The sequence below is a fragment of the Pseudophryne corroboree genome, chromosome 7 (genome assembly GCF_028390025.1).
Source record: "Pseudophryne corroboree isolate aPseCor3 chromosome 7, aPseCor3.hap2, whole genome shotgun sequence".
In the NCBI taxonomy this organism is placed as follows: domain Eukaryota; kingdom Metazoa; phylum Chordata; class Amphibia; order Anura; family Myobatrachidae; genus Pseudophryne; species Pseudophryne corroboree.
Genome location: NC_086450.1, coordinates 490,081,005 through 490,106,315, shown reverse-complemented (window position 1 = coordinate 490,106,315; position 25,311 = coordinate 490,081,005). Strand labels below are relative to the sequence as shown.

Below are 25,311 nucleotides of genomic sequence, written 5' to 3'. Positions count from 1 at the left end.
ACAACTCGGAATGGGGGCCCTTGTTCCTCACAGGATTTCAATAAAGTTAAATCAACAAACAATTGGGGTCATTCTGAGTTGATCGCAGCTGTACTAAATTTAGCACAGCTACAATCATGAACTTATAGGCCCTACACACTCAGCGATGTGCAGCCGAGCTGCCCGACCGCCGATACGGCTATGGGCGACCCGGCGCGGGGGGGGGGGGGGGGGGGCAGTGACGGGGGGAGTGAAATTTCTTCACTCCCCCCGTCACCCGGCTCCGTAGACTTGCAGGCAAATATTGACGATCTCGTCCATATTGGCCTGCATGCACAGCCGACATAGCACCAGCGATGAACGAGCGCGAGGCTGTGCATCGTTCATCACTGGTGCCTCCACACTGCACGATATGAACGGTATCTCGTTCATTAATGAACGAGATCGTTCATATCGTGCAGTGATATCGGCCAGTGTGTAGGGCCCTTTAGACATGTGGGGGGACGCACAGCACAGGGCTAGTCCGCCCCGCATGTCAGTGCCGTCCCTTCCCCCGCAGAAGTGCAAAGGCATCGCACTTCAAGAGTAGCTCCCGACCAGTGCAGCTTTAGCGTGCTGGCTGTGAGCTACTCATCGCTCCCCGGCCCGCAGTGGCTGCTTGTGACGTCACGCAGCCGCTGCGGGCCACTCCCCGCACGGTCCGGCCACACCTGCGTTGGCTGGACCGCGCCCATGAAATGGCAGCCGTTTCGCACCCTCCCGCCCATCGACTGCCTCTGTCTGTCATTTAGGCAGAGGCGATCGTAGTGTAGCGATGGGCGGCCATGCGCCGGCGCATGCCCAGATCTGACCCGGTCGCTACCCTGCTAAAAACTGCAGCGTGCGATAGGTTCAGAATGACCCCCAATATTTGCTGACGGTCAGTGCCAGGTTTATCCCAATAGTGGGAATAGATTGTTTCAGATTCCAAATATATTTTAGGCAGCGTGAACCATACAGTATAAATAATGTGTATTCCCAAACATATAGATCACATGTGAATGAATCATCTCCTATACGTCATGCTGATCTACGTGTACAACATGGAGAATGTCAAATATCAAACACTGTAGAAGTTGGACCTACAGTATAAGACGTTTCTGCTGAATTCTAATACTTCAGAGGGTTAAATACCGGGATTATACTGTTTTTAAAGTGGGTGCAGGAATGTGAGTATAGGAGAGACCCAGCGCTATTGTGTGCGCTCCCTTCTGCTGCCGTCCATCTTCAATGAGCGGCCGGGGGCGAGAGAGGGAGAACGAAGACACGCTGGTGGAGCAGAGTAACATGGTGGAGCCGCTCCGTAGTGCCGTATGCGGTGTTAGGCTGCCCCCAATACATAAGCATTGCAGGAGCTGGATTCACCACCGGGACAGGGGTACTCACCACCGGAAGGGTACCTGTGAGTGTATGTTAAGACAGGTGGAGGATCGTCGGCCGTTGGACGTGGCTTTTCCCTGCAGCGGGAAGCCACCGTTGTGCCGCAGAACGCGTTTCACCACGTGCAGTCAGTCATGGAATGTGGCAGAAGATTTTGGCCTACGGACATCGCAGGAGCGCTGTAATTCCAAATGAAATTTGTTCCAGATTCTGTAAAATCCTGCATACAATAAAGGGGGTGATTCCGAGTTGATTGTAGCTGCGCTACATTTAGCACAGCTATGATCAGGCACACTGACATGCGGAGGGATTCCCTGGCCAGGAGTAAGAAGGGGAGACTGGCCAGGAGTAAGAAGGGAAGACTGGCCAGGAGTAAGAAGGGGAGACTGGCCAATAGTAAGAATGGGAGACTGGCCAGGAGTAAGAAGGGGAGACTGGCCAGGAGTAAGAAGGAAAGACTGGCCAGGAGTAAGAAGGGAAGACTGGCCAGGAGTAAGAAGGGAAGACTGGCCAGGAGTAAGAAGGGAAGACTGGCCAGGACTAAGCAGTTCAGCCGTCAGCCAAGCAGTTTTACTATTGTTTCTTTTGTTTGCCCAACAGCCTCTCAGCGTCTGTACCTTCACGATTAGATTCTTGGTCGTCCGTACCTTCACGATCAGACTGTTGGTTGTTTTCATTCTTCTTACGTCCAAAGAAACGGCCTATAAGGTGTCCAATCCAGCTTCCAAAGGCTCCCAATGTACCCCCACCTATAGCTGCACCAGCTGCAATTGTGCCTTCAATAGCTACTGCCTCTGCGACGAGAACTGTCCCAGCAACAGCACCTCCCACTGCGCCTCCTGCCACACCCAAGACTACACCCCCCACTGCTAGGCCCACTCCTGCTGCACACTTTACATAGCGTTTTTTGTGCTGGGCACATAATCTCTCCAGTTCTTGCTTCATATCAGCTCTAAGCTTATCCTCGAGCTGCTGCTTCTTACTTTCATCTCCTTGCAGGCGACCCCTGTACACGCTGAGAAGGGTATCAATCTTATCACTCACTTTCTTCTTTAACTCAGAGGTTTTAATCTTCAGGACATCAACTGGAGAGGACGGGGTCTAATGAAGAGCAAGAAGCAGGTTAGGTACAATAATAAATAGCAGGTGTTCAGGAAATGTTACAGGAAAACACAAGAAAAGATGGAGACATAAGATGCGGGAGCGCCGCTCCGTATGGGAGACAAGGGTCTGGGACTCAGGGTCGACAGCACAAATGTCGACACACTTTAGGTCGACACCAATTGGTCGACACACATTAGGTCGACAGGGTCAAAAGGTCGACAGGAACAAGGTCGACATGGAAAAAGGTCGACATGCGTTTTTTATGTTTTTTTGGTGTCGTTTTCTTCGTAGAGTGACCGGGAACCCAAATTAGTGCACCGCGTCCCCTCGCATGGCTCGCTTCGCTCGCCATGCTTCGGGCATGGTGCCTTCGCTCCGCTACCGCTTCGCTCGGCACACTTTACCGTTCCAATCGTAGTCCACGTGGATCGTTAAGTATGAAAAGGTTCAAAAAAAGAAAAAAATCATGAAAAACTCATGTCGACCTTTTTCCATGTCGACCTTGTTCCTGTCGACCTTTTGACCCTGTCGACCTTTTGACCCTGTCGACCTAATGTGTGTCGACCAATTGGTGTCGACCTAAAGTGTGTCGACCTTTGTGCTGTCGACCTGGAGTCCGGATACCGGGAGACAATTACCTGTATGTTCTCTGTTGGCTTATGATGGAAATAACGCCCCTGATTCAGCGGTGGATGCAGTAGCCGCTGATACGGCATCCTTATGCTGATGCTGCGGCCGATGGGCTTCCTACTGAGACACCCACCGTACGTGGCGCTAATCCTCCGCTGTGACTACTAAGATGCATTATCAAACGCCCCATTGGTCACTGCACCAGCCCTATGTGGGAGCAGAATCTCCGTCTGGATATAGATGTCGGTGTCAGTAAAAATGCGTATATAGAAGCAATCGCTGACCGTGACACGCCCGCGTCTAGCTAGCTGTGACTAGGGTAGCAGTGACTACCCTGGAATACCCACTAATATTGCACGGGCCTATGTGCAGGTCCCATCTGCGTCTTTGTGCGGTCACCATCAGGACACATGCGCAGTGCAGCTTGGATGCATGCACAGGCGAGAAAGAAAGGCCGCTTGCATACGATGCACCCCTGCGACCACCTCTGAATCACACCTATAGTGTTTTTGTTACCTGCCATCAAACACATTATGAGAATGGGGGTCATTCCGAGTTGATCGCTCGCTAGCTAGTTTTAGCAGCATTGCAAACGCATTGTCGCCGCCCACCGGGGAGTGTATTTTCGCTTTGCAGAATTGCAAACGCCTGTGCAGCAGAGCGCCTGCAAAATCTTTTTGTGCAAAACAAGACCAGCCCTGTAGTTACTCTTCCTGTGCGTTGATTCTAACGGTGGAGGAACGGCTTTGAAGTCACACCCCCGCCCAGCGTCCACCCAGCCATGCCTGCGTTTTCCCCGGCACGCCTACGTTTTTCTAAGCACTCCCTGAAAATGGTCGGTTGACACCCAGAAACGCCCACTTCATGTCAATCTTCCTGCGTTCAGCCGTGTGACTGAAAGATTCGCTAGAACCTGTGCAAAACCACAAAGGTACCCGTACGTCACTCGTGCACATTGCGGTGCTTACGCATGCGCAGAAACGCTGATTTCAGTAAGCGATCAAGTCGGAATGACCCCCACTGTGCGTTACACTGCTATTAAGGGGCCGATTCAGCATGGAACTCTGGTCTGACAGCGTTTGCAAGCTGATTCGGTTTGGAGTGTGCACACGCACAGAAGCCACACTGCGCGTACGACGGCATCTCACATATGAAAACGCCTCGCAGCCACTTCAAGCCAAAAGATGGCGTGTAGCCGCCTGGCTTCGCCCTGTGCTGGGCGTTTCCCCCGCATGCCAGAGTAGATTGTGCGGTGTACGTTTTTTTTCTACAACTCATGCTGAATCGCCCCTAAGTGCGCACAGAGCACCTAAATATGAGATAACCCGATGGTTTATATACATCTCCAATGCGCAGGATCTGTATAATGGTGATAACTTTCGTTCCTGTGGTGGCTACTTTTGTGAATAAAAATGTTGGTATGGCAGGAGATACCTCCAATATATGCTAAGGTCAACGCAGGATTTGACCTTAGCCTTGCTGACATCCGATGTAGCTTAAAAATTCAATGCTAAAACGGGGTGTGCCCTCATGGAAAGGGGTGTGGCCTGATGGCCCGATACCTGTTTTCACCACTCTGGGGGTCCCGGAGATGCTCGGCTGCCCCCCAGAGTCTTGTCTGCATTGCTGGCTCCTGCACTGTGAGAGGAGCCGAATGCTGCACATCATTTTACACCACCGTAGTGACGCCTCCAGGACAAGCCTTCATACACCCTGGATATACTTCATTTTGGCAGGTATCCTCTAAAAAAAACTATTAACTATTGCCTAACCCTAACCTCCTGCTAATACTTGAACCTAACCTCCCCCCCGGCATCCTAATCTTAACCTAATCCTAACCCTTCCCTAGTGCCTAACCTCCTCCACACCCTAATCCTAACCCTTCCCCTAGTGCCTAACCTCCTCCACAGCCTAATCCCAACCCTTCCCCTAGTGCCTAACCTCCTCCACAGCCTAATCCTACCCCTTCCCCTGGTGCCTAACCTCCTCCACAGCCTAATCCTAACCCTTCCCCTAGTGCCTAACCTCCTCCACAGCCTAATCCTACCCCTTCCCCTGGTGCCTAACCTCCTCCACAGCCTAATCCTAACCCTTCCCCTAGTGCCTAACCTCCTCCACAGCCTAATCACAACCCTTCCCCTAGTGCATAACCTCCTCCACAGCCTAATCCTACCCCTTCCCCTGGTGCCTAACCTCCTCCACAGCCTAATCCTAACCCTTCCCTAGTGCCTAACCTCCTCCAAAGCCTAATCCTACCCCTTCCCCTGGTGCCTAACCTCCTCCACAGCCTAATCCTAACCCTTCCCCTAGTGCCTAACCTCCTCCACAGCCTAATCCCAACCCTTCCCCTAGTGCCTAACCTCCTCCACAGCCTAATCCTACCCCTTCCCCTGGTGCCTAACCTCCTCCACAGCCTAATCCTAACCCTTCCCTAGTGCCTAACCTCCTCCACAGCCTAATCCTACCCCTTCCCCTGGTGCCTAACCTCCTCCACAGCCTAATCCTAACCCTTCCCCTAGTGCCTAACCTCCTCCACAACCTAATCCTAACCCTTCCTCTAGTGCCTAACCTCCTCCACAGCCTAATCCTAACCCTTCCCCTAGTGCCTAACCTCCTCCACAGCCTAATCCCAACCCTTCCCCTAGTGCCTAACCACCTCCACAGCCTAATCCTAACCCTTCCCCTAGTGCCTAACCACCTCCACAGCCTAATTCTAACCCTTCCCCTAGTGCCTAACCACCTCCACAGCCTAATCCTAACCCTTCCCCTAGTGCCTAACCTCCTCCACAGCCTAATCCTAACACTTCCCCTAGTGCCTAACCTCCTCCACAGCCTAATCCTAACCCTTCCCCTAGTGCCTAACCTCCTCCACAGCCTAATCATAACCCTTCCCTAGTGCCTAACCTCCTCCACAGCCTAATCCTAACCCTTCCCTTAGTGCCTAACCTCCTCCACAGCCTAATTCTAACCCTTCCCCTAGTGCCTAACCTCCTCCACAGCCTAATCCTAACCCTTCCCCTAGTGCCTAACCTCCTCCACACCCTAATCCTAACCCTTCCCCTAGTGCCTTACCTCCTCCACAGCCTAATCCTAACCCTTCCCCTAGTGCCTAACCTCCTCCACAGCCTAATCCTAACCCTTCCCCTAGTGCCTAACCTCCTCCATAGCCTAATCCTAACCCTTACCCTAGTGCCCAACCTCCTCCACAGCCTAATCCTAACCCTTCCCTAGTGCCTAACCACCTCCACAGCCTAATCCTAACCCTTCCCCTAGTGCCTAACCACCTCCACAGCCTAATCCTAACCCTTCCCCTAGTGCCTAACCTCCTCCACAGCCTAATCCTAACCCTTCCCCTAGTGCCTAACCTCCTCCACAGCCTAATCCCAACCCTTCCCCTAGTGCCTAACCTCCTCCACACCCTAATCCTAACCCTTCCCCTAGTGCCTAACCTCCTCCACAGCCTAATCCTAACCCTTCCCCTAGTGCCTAACCTCCTCCACACCCTAAGCCTAACCCTTCCCCTAGTGCCTAACCTCCTCCACACCCTAATCCTAACCCTTCCCCTAGTGCCTAACCACCTCCACAGCCTAATCCTAACCCTTCCCCTAGTGCCTAACCTCCTCCACAGCCTAATCCTAACCCTTCCCCTAGTGCCTAACCTCCTCCACAGCCTAATCCTAACCCTTCCCCTAGTGCCTAACCAACCTCCTCCACACCCTAATCCTAACCCTTCCCCTAGTGCCTAACCTCCTACACAGCCTAATCCTAACCCTTCCCCTAGTGCCTAACCTCCTCCACAGCCTAATCCTAACCCTTCCCCTAGTGCCTAACCTCCTCCACAGCCTAATCCTAACCCTTCCCCTAGTGCCTAACCTCCTCCACACCCTAATCCTAACCCTTCCCCTAGTGCGTAACCTCCTCCACAGCCTAATCCTAACCCTTCCCCTAGTACCTAACCTCCTCCACAGCCTAATCCTAACCCTTCCCCTAGTGCCTAACCTCCTCCACAGCCTAATCCTAACCCTTCCCCTAGTGCCTAACCTCCTCCAAAGCCTAATCCTAACCCTTCCCCTAGTGCCTAACCTCCTACACAGCCTAATCCTAACCCTTCCCCTAGTGCCTAACCTCCTCCACAGCCTAATCCTAACCCTTCCCCTAGTGCCTAACCTCCTCCACAGCATAATCCTAACCCTTCCCCTAGTGCCTAACCTCCTCCACAGCCTAATCCTAACCCTTCCCCTAGTGCCTAACCTCCTCCACAGCCTAATCCTAACCCTTCCCCTAGTGCCTAACCTCCTCCACAGCCTAATCCTAACCCTTCCCCTAGTGCCTAACCTCCTCCACAGCCTAATCCTAACCCTTCCCCTTGTGCCTAACCTCCTCCACAGCCTAATCATAACCCTTCCCTTAGTGCCTAACCTCCTCCACAGCCTAACCCTAACCCTTTCCCTAGTGCCTAACCTCCTCCACAGCCTGATCCTAACCCTTCCCCTAGTGCCTAACCTCCTCCACACCCTAATCCTAACCCTTCCCATAGTGCCTAACCTCCTCCAGAGCCTAATCCTAACCCTTCCCCTAGTGCCTAACCTCCTCCACAGCCTAATCCTAACCCTTCCCCTAGTGCCTAACCTCCTCCACACCCTAAGCCTAACCCTTCCCCTAGTGCCTAACCTCCTCCACACCCTAATCCTAACCCTTCCCCTAGTGCCTAACCACCTCCACAGCCTAATCCTAACCCTTCCCCTAGTGCCTAACCTCCTCCACAGCCTAATCCTAACCCTTCCCCTAGTGCCTAACCTCCTCCACAGCCTAATCCTAACCCTTCCCCTAGTGCCTAACCTCCTCCACACCCTAATCCTAACCCTTCCCCTAGTGCCTAACCTCCTACACAGCCTAATCCTAACCATTTCCCTAGTGCCTAACCTCCTCCACAGCCTAATCCTAACCCTTCCCTTAGTGCCTAACCTCCTCCACAGCCTAATTCTAACCCTTCCCCTAGTGCCTAACCACCTCCACAGCCTAATCCTAACCCTTCCCCTAGTGCCTAACCTCCTCCACAGCCTAATCCTAACACTTCCCCTAGTGCCTAACCTCCTCCACAGCCTAATCCTAACCCTTCCCCTAGTGCCTAACCTCCTCCACACCCTAATCCTAACCCTTCCCCTAGTGCCTAACCTCCTACACAGCCTAATCCTAACCCTTACCCTAGTGCCCAACCTCCTCCACAGCCTAATCCTAACCCTTCCCTAGTGCCTAACCACCTCCACAGCCTAATCCTAACCCTTCCCCTAGTGCCTAACCACCTCCACAGCCTAATCCTAACCCTTCCCCTAGTGCCTAACCTCCTCCACAGCCTAATCCTAACCCTTCCCCTAGTGCCTAACCTCCTCCACAGCCTAATCCCAACCCTTCCCCTAGTGCCTAACCTCCTCCACACCCTAATCCTAACCCTTCCCCTAGTGCCTAACCTCCTCCACAGCCTAATCCTAACCCTTCCCCTAGTGCCTAACCTCCTCCACACCCTAAGCCTAACCCTTCCCCTAGTGCCTAACCTCCTCCACACCCTAATCCTAACCCTTCCCCTAGTGCCTAACCACCTCCACAGCCTAATCCTAACCCTTCCCCTAGTGCCTAACCTCCTCCACAGCCTAATCCTAACCCTTCCCCTAGTGCCTAACCTCCTCCACAGCCTAATCCTAACCCTTCCCCTAGTGCCTAACCTCCTCCACACCCTAATCCTAACCCTTCCCCTAGTGCCTAACCTCCTACACAGCCTAATCCTAACCATTTCCCTAGTGCCTAACCTCCTCCACAGCCTAATCCTAACCCTTCCCTTAGTGCCTAACCTCCTCCACAGCCTAATTCTAACCCTTCCCCTAGTGCCTAACCTCCTCCACAGCCTAATCCTAACCCTTCCCCTAGTGCCTAACCTCCTCCACACCCTAATCCTAACCCTTCCCCTAGTGCCTTACCTCCTCCACAGCCTAATCCTAACCCTTCCCCTAGTGCCTAACCTCCTCCACAGCCTAATCCTAACCCTTCCCCTAGTGCCTAACCTCCTCCATAGCCTAATCCTAACCCTTACTCTAGTGCCCAACCTCCTCCACAGCCTAATCCTAACCCTTCCCTAGTGCCTAACCACCTCCACAGCCTAATCCTAACCCTTCCCCTAGTGCCTAACCACCTCCACAGCCTAATCCTAACCCTTCCCCTAGTGCCTAACCTCCTCCACAGCCTAATCCTAACCCTTCCCCTAGTGCCTAACCTCCTCCACAGCCTAATCCCAACCCTTCCCCTAGTGCCTAACCTCCTCCACACCCTAATCCTAACCCTTCCCCTAGTGCCTAACCTCCTCCACAGCCTAATCCTAACCCTTCCCCTAGTGCCTAACCACCTCCACAGCCTAATCCTAACCCTTCCCCTAGGGCCTAACCTCCTCCACAGCCTAATCCTAACCCTTCCCCTAGGACCTAACCTCCTCCACAGCCTAATCCTAACCATTTCCCTAGTGCCTAACCTCCTCCACAGCCTAATCCTAACCCTTACCCTAGTGCCTAAACTCCTCCACAGCCTAATCCTAACCCTCCCCCTAGTGCCTAACCACCTCCACAGCCTAATCCTAACCCTCCTCCTAGTACCTAACCTCCTCCACAGCCTAATCCTAACCCTTCCTCTAGTGCCTAACCTCCTCCACAGCCTAATCCTAACCCTCCCCCTAGTGCCTAATCTCCTCCACAGCCTAATCCTAACCCTTCCCCTAGTGCCTAACCTCCTCCACAGCCTAATCCTAACCCTTCCCCTAGTGCCTAACCTCCTCCACACCCTAATCCTAACCCTCCTCCTAGTGCCTAACCTCCTCCACAGCCTAATCCTAACCCTCCCCCTAGTGCCTAATCTCCTCCACAGTCTAATCCCAACCCTTCCCCTAGTGCCTAACCTCCTCCACAGCCTAATCCTAACCCTTCCTCTAGTGCTTAACCCTAACCCTCCTTCCACAGCCTAATCCTTAATTAACCCTTCTTCTAGTGCTTAACCCTAACCCTCCCGCCACAGCCTAATCCTCCCCCTAGTGCCTAACTCTCCTGCGTAATCCATACCTCCTCCTAGTACCTAACCCTAACCTCACCCGGCAGCCTAATCCTAACCCTAACTAATTCTAAATCAGACAGAACCCGTGATATCTGGCTGAGAAGTGAAAATAACAGGCTTGGATGAGGACTTTGAAGTCAGATATCTCTGGTTCCCCAGGGACGATTTTAAAAAATCTGGTACCCCTGGAAAAAGGGGAACCTCAGCAACTCCCCATGAGCCCATACAAAAAGACAGCCCCGGTGCCTAACCCTAACCCTCCCCAACAGCCTAATCCTCCCCCTTCTCCTAGTGTGTAACCCTAACGCTTCCCCCACAGCATAACTCTCCCTCTAGTGCCTAAGCCTAACCATACCACAGCCTAACTATAACCCTCCTGTTATTGCCTAACCCTAACCCTCTACCTAGTATCTAACCCTAACCTCCTGCTAATACCTAATCCTAACCTTTCCCGGCAGCCTAACCCTAACCCTCCCCCTAGTGCCTAAACCTAACCCCCGCAACCTAATTCTAACTCTCCCCCACATCCTAACCCTAACCCTCCCCCTAGTGCCTAACCCTAACCTCCTCCCCACAGCCTAACTCTAACTCTCCCCCACAGCCTTACTATAACCCTCCTGCTACTGCCTAACCCTAACCCTCTACCTAGTGTCTAACCCTAACCTCCTGCTAATACCTAATCCTAACCTTTCCCGGCAGCCTAACCCTAACCCTCCCCCTAGTGTCTAACCCTAACCCCCACAGCCTAACTCTAACTCTCCCCCACAGCCTTACTATAACCCTCCTGCTACTGCCTAACCCTAACCCTCTACCTAGTGTCTAACCCTAACCTCCTGCTAATACCTAATCCTAACCTCTCCTGGCAGCCTAACCCTAACCCTCGTGCCTAACCCTAACCTCCTCCCCACAGCCTAACTCTAACTCTCCCCCACAGCCTAACCCTAACCCTCCCCCTAGTGCTTAATCCTAACCCTCCCCCTAGTGCTTAACCCTAACCCTCCCCCTAATGTCTAACCCTAACCCCCTCCCCACAGCCTAACTCTAACTCTTTCCCACAGCCTAACCCTAACCGTCCCCCTAGTGCCTAACCCTAAACTCCCTCTAGTGCCTAACCCTAACCCCCTCCCAACAACCTAACTCTAACTCTCCCCTACAGCCTAATCCTAACCCTTCCCCAAGTACCTAACCCTACCTCCACAGCCTAATGCTAACCCTTCCCTTAGTGCCTAAACTCCTCCACAGCCTAATCCTAATCCTTCCCCTTGTGCCTAACCTCCTCCACAGCCTAATCCTAACCTTTCCCCTAGTGCATAACCCTAACCCTCCCTCCACAGCCTAATCCTCCCCCTAGTGCTTAACCCTCCCGCGTAATCCATACCTCATCCTAGTACCTAACCCTAACCTCACCCGGCAGCCTAATCCTAACCCTTCTCCAAATGCCTAACCCTAACCCTTACCCACAGCCTAAGGCTCCACCTAATGCCTAACCCGTAATTTGCAGGCTTAATAGTCATCATTTTCCGGTGGGAGGGCAACTTGCCTGACTGCAGATATCTCCAGTTCCTGAAAATACATTTCTTAGCTTTCAATGTGCGAAAAAATCTAGAAAGTCCCACATTTCAGGAGGTACTGGGGACATCTTTCAGGAGATACTGGGGACTTGGGGATGAGCGTTCAGGAGCCAGAGCAATTCACCAATGAAAATATAAAACTGCATACCAGGCGTGTGGAGCTGGACAGGGACCAGCTGCTGGAAGGCTGATATCTCTGGTTCTGGGTATAGTAGAGACAAGCTGTCAGTGTCCACCAAAAGGGTAGAGTCCCAGCTTTTGGAGTATACCCTCAGAAAAAGTCTAAGTCAGACAGAACCCAAGATATCTGGCTGGGAAGAGCAATTAACAGGCTCGGATGAGGACTTTGAAGTCCCCGACTTTGAAGTCGGATATCTCTGGTTCCCCAGGGCTGATTTTAAAAAATCTGGTACCCATGGAAAAAGGGGAACCTCGGCTACTCCCAATTGAGCTCATACAAAAAGACAGCCCTGGTGCCTAACCCTAACCCTCCCCAACAGCCTAATCCTCCCCCTTCTCCTAGTGTGTAACCCTAACGCTTCCCCCACAACCTAACTCTCCCCCTAGTGCCTAAGCCTAACCATACCACAGCCTAACTATAACCCTCCTGCTATTGCCTTACTCCCTAACCCTCTACCTAGTATCTAACCCTATCCTCCTGCTAATACCTAATCCTAACCTCTCCCGGCAGCCTAACCCTAACCCTCTACCTAGTGTCTAACCCTAACCTCCTGCTAATACCTAATCCTAACCTCTCCCAGCAGCCTAACCCTAACCCTCTACCTAGTGCCTAACCCTAACCTCCTGCTAATACCTAATCCTAACCTCTCCCGGCAGCCTAACCCTAACCCTCTACCTAGTGCCTAACCCTAACCTCCTGCTAATACCTAATCCTAATCTCTCCCGGCAGCCTAACCCTAACCCTCTACCTAGTGCCTAACCCTAACCCACAGCCTAACCCTAACTCTCCCCCTAGTGCCTAACCCTAACCCCCTCCCCACAGCCTAACTCTAACTCTCCCGCTATTGCCTAATCCTAACCCACAGCCTAACTCTAACCCTCCACAGTCTTACCCTAATTTACCCCAACAGCCTAGAGTGATAATGTTGAATATACTCATGTACAGTATATAACAGCTGCCGCTCCTTTACCTCCTTTTTCAATAAATCCTGAAATTTCTTCATGATGTCATCCAAGGTCTTTTCATTTTCAAGTGAATAGTACATCTGGAGAGACAACCATATTGTACAGATGAGCAGAAATGACATCAGCAGGAGAATTGTGGTTATGACGCTGTGTGTTTATGTGTAGTGTGATACAACATGTGCTGTGTGAGACGTTATAACACTACAGTATGTGTCATCATCAGTGACATCATCCATGCCCAGCTCTCCCGTTACTTCCCTTTACGTTACTATGAAGCATTGTATACCAGATCTTATGTCATTTTGCTCTGTATCTCTACAAGGACAGGGATAAGCCCCAACCAGGCCAGTTCCTCTGTACTGTGACAATTATACTCAGACTGCAGAGATAGAGCGCCCCCAGTGGTCAATACATGAACATGTAGTATTATATTCTATCACATTATTACCTCCATAGGGGATTTAAAGCCATAACTTTTATTCTTCAGCACTCTGAAAAAATCCTGCAAAACAATAGAAAACAGGATTCTGAAACTCAGTATAATAAACCCCTGTCCTTTCCTAATAGACCTACTGGTATAAAGGAGGTCATTCCAAGTTGATCGCTCGCTAGCTATTTTTTGCAGCGTAGCGATCAGATAGTCGCCGCCTATGGGGGAGTGTATTTTCGGTTAGCAAGTGAGCGATTGCTTTTGCAGCCGAGCGGTACTAAAAAGTTTTTTGCAGTTTCTGAATAGCTCTGGACTTACTCAGCCGTTGCGATCACTTCAGCCTGTCTGGTCCCGGAACTGACGTCAGACACCCACCCTGCAAACACCTGGACACGCCTGCATTTTTCCAAACGTTCCCAGAAAATGGTCAGTTGACACCCACAAACGCCTTCTTCCTGTCAATCTCCTTGCAATTGGCTGTGCGAATGGATTCCTCGTTAAATCCATCGCCCAGCAACGATCCGCTTTGTACCCGTACGATGCGCTTGCACATTACGGTGCATACCGATGCGCAGTTCTGATCTGATCGCAGCGCTGTACAAAAAAAAACTAGCGAGCGATCAGGTTGGAATGACTCCCAATGTTCCTACAATGATTTGTCAAAGCGGACCTCCTGCATTTTCTTCCCTTCATGAGAAAGTTTGGACTATTTTCCCCTATTAGAAATGAACACAAGCACTACAGCAAACTACATCTGCACCAGCAGCCTTAGAGATGCTCACAGAGGAGGTGACTATGTAGTAAGCCTTGGAGAGAGATAAAGTACCAACCAATCAGCTCCTAACTGACATGTCACAGGCTGTGTTTGAAAAATGACAGGAGCTGGTTTGTTGGTACTTTATCTCTCTCCATTCTATCTCTCTCCAGGGCTTAGTACATCGACCCCTAAGGGGGGAATTCAATGATGGTGTTGTTTTCAGGTCAGGTCAACACATCCTCCTGAGAAAAGGGGGAGGGGGGGGTGTTGTAGGTGCACTGTCTCTGGCATTACTGATATCATACAGCTTAGCATATAATAAATAGTGGAGTTTATTATGTATTGATCAATGCATGTAGCTGCAGCCCCGTGGCAAGGGACTCCACTCTGCTGCAGTACCTAACACTATAGGGGTTCAAACCTAGGGCACGGGACCCCCAAACCACCACAGCATTAATGGTTAGTCTTTGGGTTAGCATTAGGGTTAGCATTAGTGTAAGGGTTGGTGTGTGGTTTAGTGTTATGGTTTGGGTTAGCATTAGTGTAAGGCTTGGTGTTTGGGTTAGTTTTAGGGTTTGGGTTAGCATTAGTGTAAAGGTTGGTGTTTGGGCTAGTGTTAGGGTTTTGGTTAGCATTAGTGTAAGGTGTGGTGTTTGGATTAGTGTTAGGGTTTGGGTTAGCATTAGGATTAGCATTAGTGTAAGGGTTGGTGTTTGGGTTAGTGTTATGGTTTGGGTTAGCATTAGTGTAAGGGTTGGTGTTTGGTTTAGTGTTAGTGTTTGGGTTAGCATTAGGATTAGCATTAGTGTAAGGGTTGGTGTTTGGATTAGTGTTATGGTTTGGGTTAGCATTAGTGTAAGGTTGGTGTTTGGGTTAGTGTTAGTGTTTGGGTTAGCATTAGTATAAGGGTTGGTGTTTGGATTAGTGTTAGGGTTTGGGTTAGCATTAGGATTAGCATTAGTGTAAGGGTTAGTGTTATGGTTTGGGTTAACATTAGTGTAAGGATTAGTTTTAGTGTTTGGGTTAGCATTAGTATAAGGGTTGGTGTTTGGATTAGTGTTAGGGTTTGGGTTAGCATCAGGATTAGCATTAGTGTAAGGGTTGGTGTTTGGATTAGTGTTATGGTTTGGGTTAGCATTAGTGTAAGGTTGGTGTTTGGATTAGTGTTATGGTTTGGGTTAGCATTAGTATAAGGGTTGGTGTTTGGATTAGTGTTAGGGTTTGGGTTAGCATTAGTGTAAGGTTGGTGTTTGGGTTAGTGTTAGTGTTTGGGTTAGCATTAGTATAAGGGTTGGTGTTTGGATTAGTGTTAGGGTTTGGGTTAGCATTAGGATTAGCATTAGTGTAAGGGTTAGTGTTATGGTTTGGGTTAGCATTAGTGTAAGGGTTAGTGTTTGGGTTAGCATTAGTATAAGGGTTGGTGTTTGGATTAGTGTTAGGGTTTGGGTTAGCATTAGGATTAGCATTAGTGTAAGTGTTGGTGTTTGGATTAGTGTTAGGGTTTGGGTTAGCATTAGGATTAGCATTAGTGTAAGGGTTGGTGTTTGGGTTACGGTTTGGGTTAGCATTAGTGTAAGGGTTGGTGTTTGGGTTAGTTTTATTGTTTGTGTTAGCATTAGTATAAGGGTTGATGTTTGGGTTAGTGTTATGGTTTGGATTAGTATTAGGATTAGCATTAGTGTAAGGGTTGGTGTTTGGGTTACGGTTTGGGTTAGCATTAGTAAAAGGTTGGTGTTTGGGTTAGTGTTAGGGTTAGCATTGAGTTAGGATTAATGTAAGGGTTGGTTTTTGGGTTAGTGTTAGGGTTTGGGTTAGCATTAGTGTAAGGGTTGGTGTTTGGGTTAGTGTTAGGGTTTGGGTAAGCATTAGTATAAGAGTTGGTGTTTGGGTTAGTGTTAGGGTTTGGGTTAGCATTAGTGTAAGGGTTGGTATTTGGGTTAGGGTTAGTATTAGTGTAAAGGTTGGTGTTTGTGTTAGTGTTAGGGTTTTGGTTAGCATTAGTATAAGGGTTGGTGTTTGGGTTAGTGTTGTTGTTTCTGTTAGCATTAGTAAAAGGTTGGTGTTTGGGTTAGTGTTAGGGTTTGGGTTAACATTAGGGTTAGGATTAGTGTAAGGGTTGGTGTTTGGGTTAGTGTTATTGTTTGTGCTAGCATTAGTATAAGGGTTGGTGTTTGGGTTAGTGTTAGGGTTTGGGATAGCATTAGTGTAAGGGCTGGTGTTTGGGTTAGTGTTAGGGTTTGGGTTAGCATTAGTATAAGAGTTGGTGTTTGGGTTAGTGTTAGGGTTTGGGTGAGCATTAGTGTAAGGGTTGGTATTTGGGTTAGGGTTAGTATTAGTGTAAAGGTTGGTGTTTGTGTTAGTGTTAGGGTTTTGGTTAGCATTAGTATAAGGGTTGGTGTTTGGGTTAGTGTTGTTGTTTCTGTTAGCATTAGTAAAAGGTTGGTGTTTGGGTTAGTGTTAGGGTTTGGGTTAACATTAGGGTTAGGATTAGTGTAAGGGTTGGTGTTTGGGTTAGTGTTATTGTTTGTGCTAGCATTAGTAGAACTAGGGAGAGGACAGTTAGAAGGGGTGGTCTTCAGTATGCCGAATGTCAGGATCACGGCGCACAGTATACCAGTGCCGGAATCCCAACACCCGGCATACCGACATATATTCTCCCTCGTGGGGGTCCACGACCCCCCTGGAGGGAGAATAAAATAGCATGGCGCCACCGTGCCCGTAGCGTGGCGAGTGCAGCGAGCACGCAAGGGGTTCCTTTGCGCTCGCCAGTGGTCGGGCTCCCGGCGCTGGTATGCTGGTCGCCGGGAGCTCGGCTGCCGGCATACCATACTACACCCGTTAGAAGTGTTGTTGCTCTCTAATACAGTGATTACAGTCAGAGAGCATTTACAGTGTCCTGTCCTATGTATTTCCCAATTCATAGTCTAGTTTATTATTTATTTAAACCCATTTAAGCAAAATATTCCCCGAACATTCTCTCATATTACACTGTAGTTCCACTCAGCAATCCTTAGAATTAATTACAGACCTTCAGCGCTCTCCCCACTTGGGCGCAGGTAATTTGGTTTCCATGGGTGTCAGCTTTACGGTGTTCCCAAAGTTCTCTCATAAGTTTGGTTATGTATCCTGTGAGATGGCTCCTGAAATCTTCATCCATATCTGTGAACAAAGAAGAATGACGATTGGCTGGAGAGACAGAAGACGGAGGTCTGACATCACTTACAGTACACTCATTGCCTAAATACTTACCTCCAGAACTGGTGCACAGTGGGTTGTCTGCCTGAGGGAGACCTGCCTACCTCGCAGAAGAAGCTGCCAGATGAGAGAGTGTCATCCTGACAGAGACAGTGATCCCGATTCTGAGCCAGACGCAATGCGCCAGCAAGAGTGTAGGGCCACGGCAGCCATTCTGCTAATGTGAGTGTTCATACGTTTTTTTGCCTATTCACACCACACAGTGTTTTCCCATCTATAGCTGCAGCTGGATATAGATATACAGTAGATACATACTTATTAGCAGTGGCGGAACTACTACCAGCGCAAGCGGTGCCTTGCACTGGGGTCCGCCACTGTCAAGGGGCCCAAAGCAGTGCGGCAAGTAATGAGCCAAACTGACTTATTACATGCCGCCTGCCGCAGTGTGCTGTGGGCCACCGCCGCCGTGGAGAAAAGCATAGGGACGCAGCGGCCATGGGGGTGGGGGGAGGGGGACTCAGGAGCCGCTGCGGCGCAGTATAATTGGTGGAGGTGCTGCTGCAGGTGTCCCTCTCCTTCCACATAGACTGGCCACCGCTGTGTATGTTGGGATGCACTTCCCTCATCACAGCGGCGGTGGACAGCCTATGTGGAAGGAGAGGGACAGCTGCAGCAGCGCGTCCACCAATTACGCTGCGCTGCTGCGGCTCCCTTCTCCACCTTCCTCCTCCTTCTTCTCCCCTGCCTGGGATCTGCCAGAAGCTGCTACACCGGGGAGCCTGAATGCCAGCAATAAGTAAGTATCTATCATCTATTCTGTCTGTCTATCTATCTAAATATTCTGTTTGTCTGCCGTAAAGTGTAAAAAGGGGACGCTGTCTGCCGGATTGTGTAAAAAGGGGACACTTGTCTGCCGTACTGTGTAAAAAGGGCACTCTGTCTGCTGTAGTGTGTAAAAAGAGGACGCTGTCTGCCGTAATGTGTAAAAAAGGGACGTTGTCTGCTGTAATGTGTAAAAAAGAGGACGCTGTCTGCCGTAATGTATAAAAGAGGACACTGTCGGCCGTAATGCGTGGTAAAAAGGGGACTCTGTCTGCCATAATGTGTAAAAAGGGGACACTGTCTGCCGTAATGTGTAAAAAGGGGAATCTGCTGTAATGTGTAAAAAGGGGATGCTGTCTGCCGTAATGTGTAAAAAGGGGACGCTGTCTGCCGTAATGTGTAAAAAAGAGGACGCTGTCTGCCGTAATGTGTAAAAGAGGACACTGTCTGCCGTAATGTGTAAAAAGGGGACGCTGTCTGCCAAAATGTGTAATAAGGGGATGCTGTCTGCCGTAATGTGTAAAAAAGAGGACGCTGTCTGCTGTAATGTGTAAAAGAGGACACTGTCTGCCGTAATGTGTAAAAAAGGGGACTGTCTGCCATAATGTGTAAAAAGGGGACACTGTCTGCCATAATGTGTAAAAAGGGGAATCTGCCGTAATGTGTAAAAAGGGGATGCCGTCTGCCGTAATGTGTAAAAAGGGGACGCTGTCTGCCGTAATGTGTAAAAAAGGGACTCTGTCTGCCATAATGTGTGAAAAGGGGACACTGTCTGCCGTAATGTGTAAAAAAGGGACACTGTCTGCAATAATGTGTAAAAAGGGGAATCTGCCGTAATGTGTAAAAAGGGGATGCTGTCTGCCGTAATGTGTAAAAAGGGGACGCTGTCTGCCGTAATGTGTAAAAAAGAGGACGCTGTCTGCCGTAATGTGTAAAAGAGGACACTGTCTGCCGTAATGTGTAAAAAGGGGGACTGTCTGCTGTAATGTGTAAAAAGGGGAATCTGCCTTAATGTGTAAAAAGGGGCTTTACCTGGTGTAGTGGTGCTACTGTGCGGCGTAATTTGAATAATGGAGTCTACTGTGCACCGTTATATTAATTGGTATTATTTTGTGGCCACACCCCGTCCCCATGAAGCCACACCCCTATATTTTTTGTGAGCGCCTTAGGCGCGCACTGCCCCTGTTTTACATGGAGGAAGCGGGACTCCGATGCCGTTTCTTGCACACAGCGCTAAAATGTCTAGTTACGGCAGTGTTGCTAGGTACCCATTTCCCTGGCCCTGACAGGTCCCCCTCACCAGATCCTCTCCAGGGGCGAGGGGGTGGACTTGGACGGGATGAGGGGGGGCCAAAGCATTTTGTTGCACCTGGGCCCACCGCTCGCTAGTTCCGCCACTGCTTATTAGTATTGGTACTTATACCCACCCAATGCCGAGTCTGTCAGAAATGGGCGTCCCTTCTCTGTATGCGCACCTTAAACTAGCACAAATCCTGCACACACGCCCAATACTCTCCGACAAGACATCTGTTCAGTGCACTTGCAAAGTTGTCATCCAGAAATACCCGTATCCTGGACGGAGAGATCCGGCCACACACGGGATGAACCAGCCGCTCTCATGGCCTCCGTCAGGGTGCATATGCGTGGTGCCGAGCAGAGAATGTGTCCGGTGTTGGAATAGTGACTGGCTCAGACCCAGTAAGCTCCTAGGGGGTCCACGCCTGATGAAGGTGAGCAGCGGGAGTCCAGATGTGGCCCAGATACACACATTGGGCCTAAATCAGGTTGAATCGCAGTGTGCGATCCAACCGCAAAAAAAAAAAAAAAAGATGCGGGCGCATGCGCAGTGCCCGTCCTGCACATGCACCTGTCAATCAGGCAGAGTCGTTCGCAGGGCAGGCGGCAACGCTCGTTTCCTAGGAGGAGATGGAGCGTTGCAGGGGTGGGGGCGGGCAAACGGGGGGCTGCGCCAACACGAGGCAACCTCAAATTTTATGATGAAGCAAAAATTGTGATGTGATCGCAATTTCTGCTTCATCAAGGTGGGGGGAGGGGGGGGGGGGGCGGCGGTCAGCATGCAAACAAAAGGATGGCAAATTCTGCTAATAATAATAATGCCAGGTTAAAAAGTATGTAGAATGATGTTTATTAGATTACAATAAAGGCCCTCATTCCGAGTTGTACGCTCGCTAGTTGCTTTTAGCAGCATTGCACACGCTAGGCCGCCGCCCTCTGGGAGTGTATCTTAGTTTAGCAGAATAGCGAACGAAAGATTAGCAGAACTGCTAATAAATAATTCTGTGCAGTTTCTGAGTAGCTCCAGACCTACTCACAGATTGCGATCAGCTCGGTCCGTTTAGTTCCTGGTTTGACGTCACAAACACGCCCTGCGTTCTGCCAGCCACTCCCCTGTTTCTCCAGACACTCCCCCGTTTTTCCCTGACACGCCTGCGTTTTTTTAGCACACTCCCGGAAAACGCTCAGTTACCACCCAGAAACGCCCCTTTCCTGTCAATCATTTACGGATCAGCAGTGCGACTGAAAAGCGCAGCAGAATCCACAGCAAATCTGCTAAGTTTTTAGCTAAATAACTAAGCACATGCGCCCTGCGTGCCTTGCGCATGCACAATTCGCAACAAATTGCAGCATAGCGAAAATCAGCAACAAGCGAACAACTCAGAATGACCACTAAAGTGTAATATAAAATAAAGAAAAAGAAAGTGAAGAAAAACTAAGATTCCTAGCTGATGTGCCAGTTTCAACCATGCAAAGGTTTACTGGGTGAAACATTTTACCCCTTTTCACCACCTTGGGAGAAGAATTTGTAAAAAATAATCCCTGATGAGTGGGTGGCTGCAAATAACTGTCAGAGTTTCCAGATCACCCAGCAGAAGCACAGGGAGAGTTCACCAAGGGCTGCAAATAACTGTCACAGTTTCCATATCACCCAGCAGGTGCACAGGGAGCGTTCACTGATGGCTGCAAATAACTGTCACAGTTTCCAGATCACCCAGCAGGTGCACAGGGAGAGTTCACCGATGGCTGCAAATAACTGTCACAGTTTCCAGATCACCCAGCAGGTGCACAGGGAGAGTTCACCGATGGCAACAAATAACTGTCACAGTTGCCAGATCACCCAGCAGGTGCACAGGGAGAGTTCCCCAACTGTCACATTTTCAGAGCACAATGTTAATGCATTGTAAATGGCAAGTGGACAGTTTGCCACATAGCTCCGAAAGTAAGCAACCAATTACAACACCAATATTTATCTGCAAATCTACATACCAAGACCTTTCATTTGGTATATGTTGCATAGACAACGGCATCATAGAAAAATGGCACTCAGACAGTTATTAGCACAGCTACGATCATCTCGGAATGACCCCCATTGTGATTGTTACTGGACCCATAAGGCTGTGGATCAGCCAGTACACGCTACCGTGTTTTTCCCTGACACGCCTGCATTTTTTTAGCACACTCCCGGAAAACGCTCAGTTACCTCCCAGAAACGCCCCTTTCTTGTCAATCATTTACGGATCAGCAGAGCGACTGAAAAGCGCAGCAGAATCCACAGCAAATCTGCTAAGTTTTTAGTTAAATAACTAAGCGCACGCGCCGTGCGTGCCTTGCGCATGCGCAATGAGCAACAATACGCAGCATAGCGAAAATCAGCAACGAGCGAACAACTCAGAATGACCACTAAAGTGTAATATAAAATAAAGAAAAAGAAAGTGAAGAAAAATTAAGATTCCTAGCTGATGTGCCAGTTTCAACCATGCAAAGGTTTACTGGGTGGAACATTTTACCCCTTTTCACCCCCTTGGGAGAAGAATTTGTAAAAAAAATCCCTGCTGAGTGGGTAGCTGCAAATAACTGTCACAGTTTCCAGATCACCCAGCAGATGCACAGGGAGAGTTCACCAAGGGCTGCAAATAACTGTCACAGTTTCCAGATCACCCAGCAGATGCACAGGGAGAGTTCACCAACGGCTGCAAATCTTGGGGAAAACGTAAAAGCTTTATAGTTGGAGTGACATACTCCTGAAATAAATCTTAGTGTTTCAATTATGTGAACTCTCCCATTAGTCAGAAGCAAACTCGTTGTATATTACCTGGGGTATTGCCGTCTGGCCTCAAGAACATATTATAACAATATACCGGTAACCAAAACAGATGTGAAAATCTGCACCGGGGGCAGTAGACTGTAGTGAGGGAAGGACTGAAGGTGTGAGTACTGTGCAGGAATATGGCAGACAATTTTAATTCTCAAGTTGTTACAGATCTACAACATACCATTACAATGGGGTGTAAGGATATAGAGAGGACTGGTAACCAGGTTACTGGAAGATTCCAGAGTCTGTGGAGTGTCCCAGGTAAGCTGGAGGTTACACAATGGCCCTAATTCAGAGCCGATTGCTAGGGTGCGTTTATTTACATCCCTGAGATCAGGTAGTCGCCGCCTACAGGGGGAGGGAGAAATCGCTGTGCAGGAGAGCTGCACAAACAGACTTACTCTTCCACTGCGATAATCGTAGCCGGAGCTGGTGTCAGAAACCCTCCCTCCAAACGCCCGGTCCCGTCTGCATTTTTTTGGACACTCCTCAAGAACGATCAGTTACCACCCACAAACGACCTCTTCCTGTCAGTCACCTTATGATCGGCCGTACGATCGCTTTTCACGCACCATCCCATTGCAGCCCGGCGTTCCCCGTCACTGCGGTCCGACGGGCCTGTGCACTGCGGTGCATACGCATGCGCAGTACAGACCTGATCGCAGGCTGAACGAAAACGCAGCCTAGTGATCAGGTCTGAATGACCCCCAATGTGTCACAATGCTGCTACACCAATCAGACAACTCAATGGTCGTAATCAGATGTTATTGTATTATTACAGCGTTACCTGCCAGGCTCCCATGGACTGATGTAGGGAATTGTTTCCCAGGGTGAGGCAACAGGAATCCACTTACTGATGGACTATCAAGAGTCTGCAGCACTTTGCCGTGATTTGAGCTCCTACGTAGCTTCTGAAAAAGATAAAAATAGATGATAGATAGATAGATAGATAGATAGATAGATAGATAGATAGGCGGCACTCAGCAGACTGAGGTGAAGAATAATTCCTTTATTGGCAACGGGCCGACATGTTTCGGAGAATCCTCTCCGTCCTCAGGGCCAGACCTCAGTCCTCAGTCTGCTGAGTGCCGCCTATTCCAGCCTACAGTATTATGGGAAGTTCTCTCTCATGAGGAGGGCACCGCAGCATTTCACTTGTTCTTCTTCTGAGTGCCGGATACCACATTGGACTAGATAGATAGATACATAGATTCTCCTGCATCTAATATTCTTTCCCCCGTCTCCTCATACCACCTTCTGTATGTCCCCTCCTCTCCTCAGTCCAGTCACACACAGTCCAGTGAGCACACTGCTGACTTCATCTTTTCCCACCGCTTTTACATCCCACCGCATCCCACCGCAATTACATTCCACCGCTTTTACATCCCACCGCATCCCACCGCTATTACATTCCACCGCTTTTACATCCCACCGCATCCCACCGCTATTACATTCCATCGCTTTTACATCCCACCGCATCCCACCGCTATTACATCCCACCGCTATTACATTCCATCGCTTTTACATCCCACCGCATCCCACCGCTATTACATCCCACCGCATCCCACCGCTATTACATTCCATCGCTTTTACATCCCACCGCATCCCACCGCTATTACATCCCACCGCTATTACATTCCATCACTTTTACATCCCACCGCATCTCACCGCTATTACATCCCTCCGCTTTTACATCCCACCGCTTTTACATCCCACCGCTTTTACATCCCTCCGCTTTTACATCCCACCGCTTTTACATCCCACCGCTTTTACATCCCACCGCTATTACATCCCAATGCTTTTACATCCCAACGCTTTTACATCCCAACGCTTTTACATCCCTCCGCTTTTACATCCCAACGCTTTTACATCCCAACGCTTTTACATCCCTCCGCTTTTACATCCCACCGCCTTTACATCCCACCGCTATTACATCCCACCGCTTTCACATTTCACCGCTTTCACATTTCACCGCTTTTACATCCCACCGCTTTTACATCCCACCGCTTTTACATCCCACCGCTTTCACATTTCACCGCTTTTACATCCCACCGCTATTACCCCTGAGCCATTACACAAATACTCGGACAGCTTCGGTTTATATGAAACCCCTTTCCTGGTGCCAGTGAGGTGCTCATAGTTAATCCTGCATCCCCCCCATGCTCGCAGTGACCCTGCTGGGTGTCCTATGATCAGTAATGGTGACATGTCTGGCTGGAGAGGTAGGAAACTATCTGGTACATTCTGAGGTCACTCACAATGCCCCATTTATACAGGTATTATACAGTAAGTGACTCTGTACATATATAATGGAGACCATGGACTGGAAGCGTACAAGTATTAGCCCTCTGTCTGGTAACACTCTATTATGAAGTGTTACTGTGATCCTCCACAGCAGTGCAGAGTATACCAGCTCCATGTAAATATATGTATAATAACAATACCTCCTTCTCTTTCTGAATATAGGTAAGAGCCGCTGCTCTGCCGCAGTTCTTTGGATCGTAGCAGTCTCGCACCAGGAGTTCCAGGCACTATAACAGATGACATCAGCGGAATAGTGTTATTACCAGCAGCTGGTTCCCATAGTAACAGTTCTGCAGAGTAAAGCTGGGTACACATGATGCGATTATTGTGTCGATCCTTTAATTGGGCCGACAATCACATAGTGTATGTCCGCAATTGATAAGCGATGATCGGATAGCTGGGCATAATAAAACTTCAAACACGCCCAACTGATCCGATAATTGGCGTCTGCTGGGGTCAGGCTGTTGGATAAAACGTCTATTGGTCTGACAGACGTTGGGGGTCATTCAGACTTGGGCGCAGCCGCGCGCTCACACGCTCGCACGCAGCAACCACATACAGAGGGTTTAAGCACGCGCAGAAGCTACAGTGCGCATGGACGACCCTTCACCCTGCGGTCGCATCCCGGGAAGAATGCAATTATATAGTGACTGACAGCGGCTGCTGTCAGGGGGGTGGGGGTGTATCTGCGTCGACGCTGCATATTTGGGGAGTGGTCCGGCGAATGCAGGCATGTCTGCAGCATTTTTGGGCC

At 49.7% G+C, this 25,311-nt stretch overlaps 1 protein-coding gene across 2 annotated transcripts in view; it reads right to left on the bottom strand.

The window, feature by feature from the left end:
• Positions 1–241: 241 nt before the first annotated feature.
• LOC134945701 (RING finger protein 112-like) overlaps positions 242–25,311 on the bottom strand; it is a 68,195-nt gene continuing 43,125 nt past the window's right edge. For both annotated transcript variants that reach the window (XM_063935147.1, XM_063935146.1), the window contains exons 8-13: positions 24,698–24,784; positions 23,041–23,164; positions 17,154–17,284; positions 13,387–13,440; positions 12,944–13,018; positions 242–2,499 (exon numbers count right to left, since the gene is read on the bottom strand). In XM_063935147.1, coding sequence (XP_063791217.1) covers positions 1,972–2,499; positions 12,944–13,018; positions 13,387–13,440; positions 17,154–17,284; positions 23,041–23,164; positions 24,698–24,784 — 999 coding nt within the window. In that variant the 3' untranslated portion in view covers positions 242–1,971. The remainder of the gene's footprint in view (positions 2,500–12,943; positions 13,019–13,386; positions 13,441–17,153; positions 17,285–23,040; positions 23,165–24,697; positions 24,785–25,311) is intronic.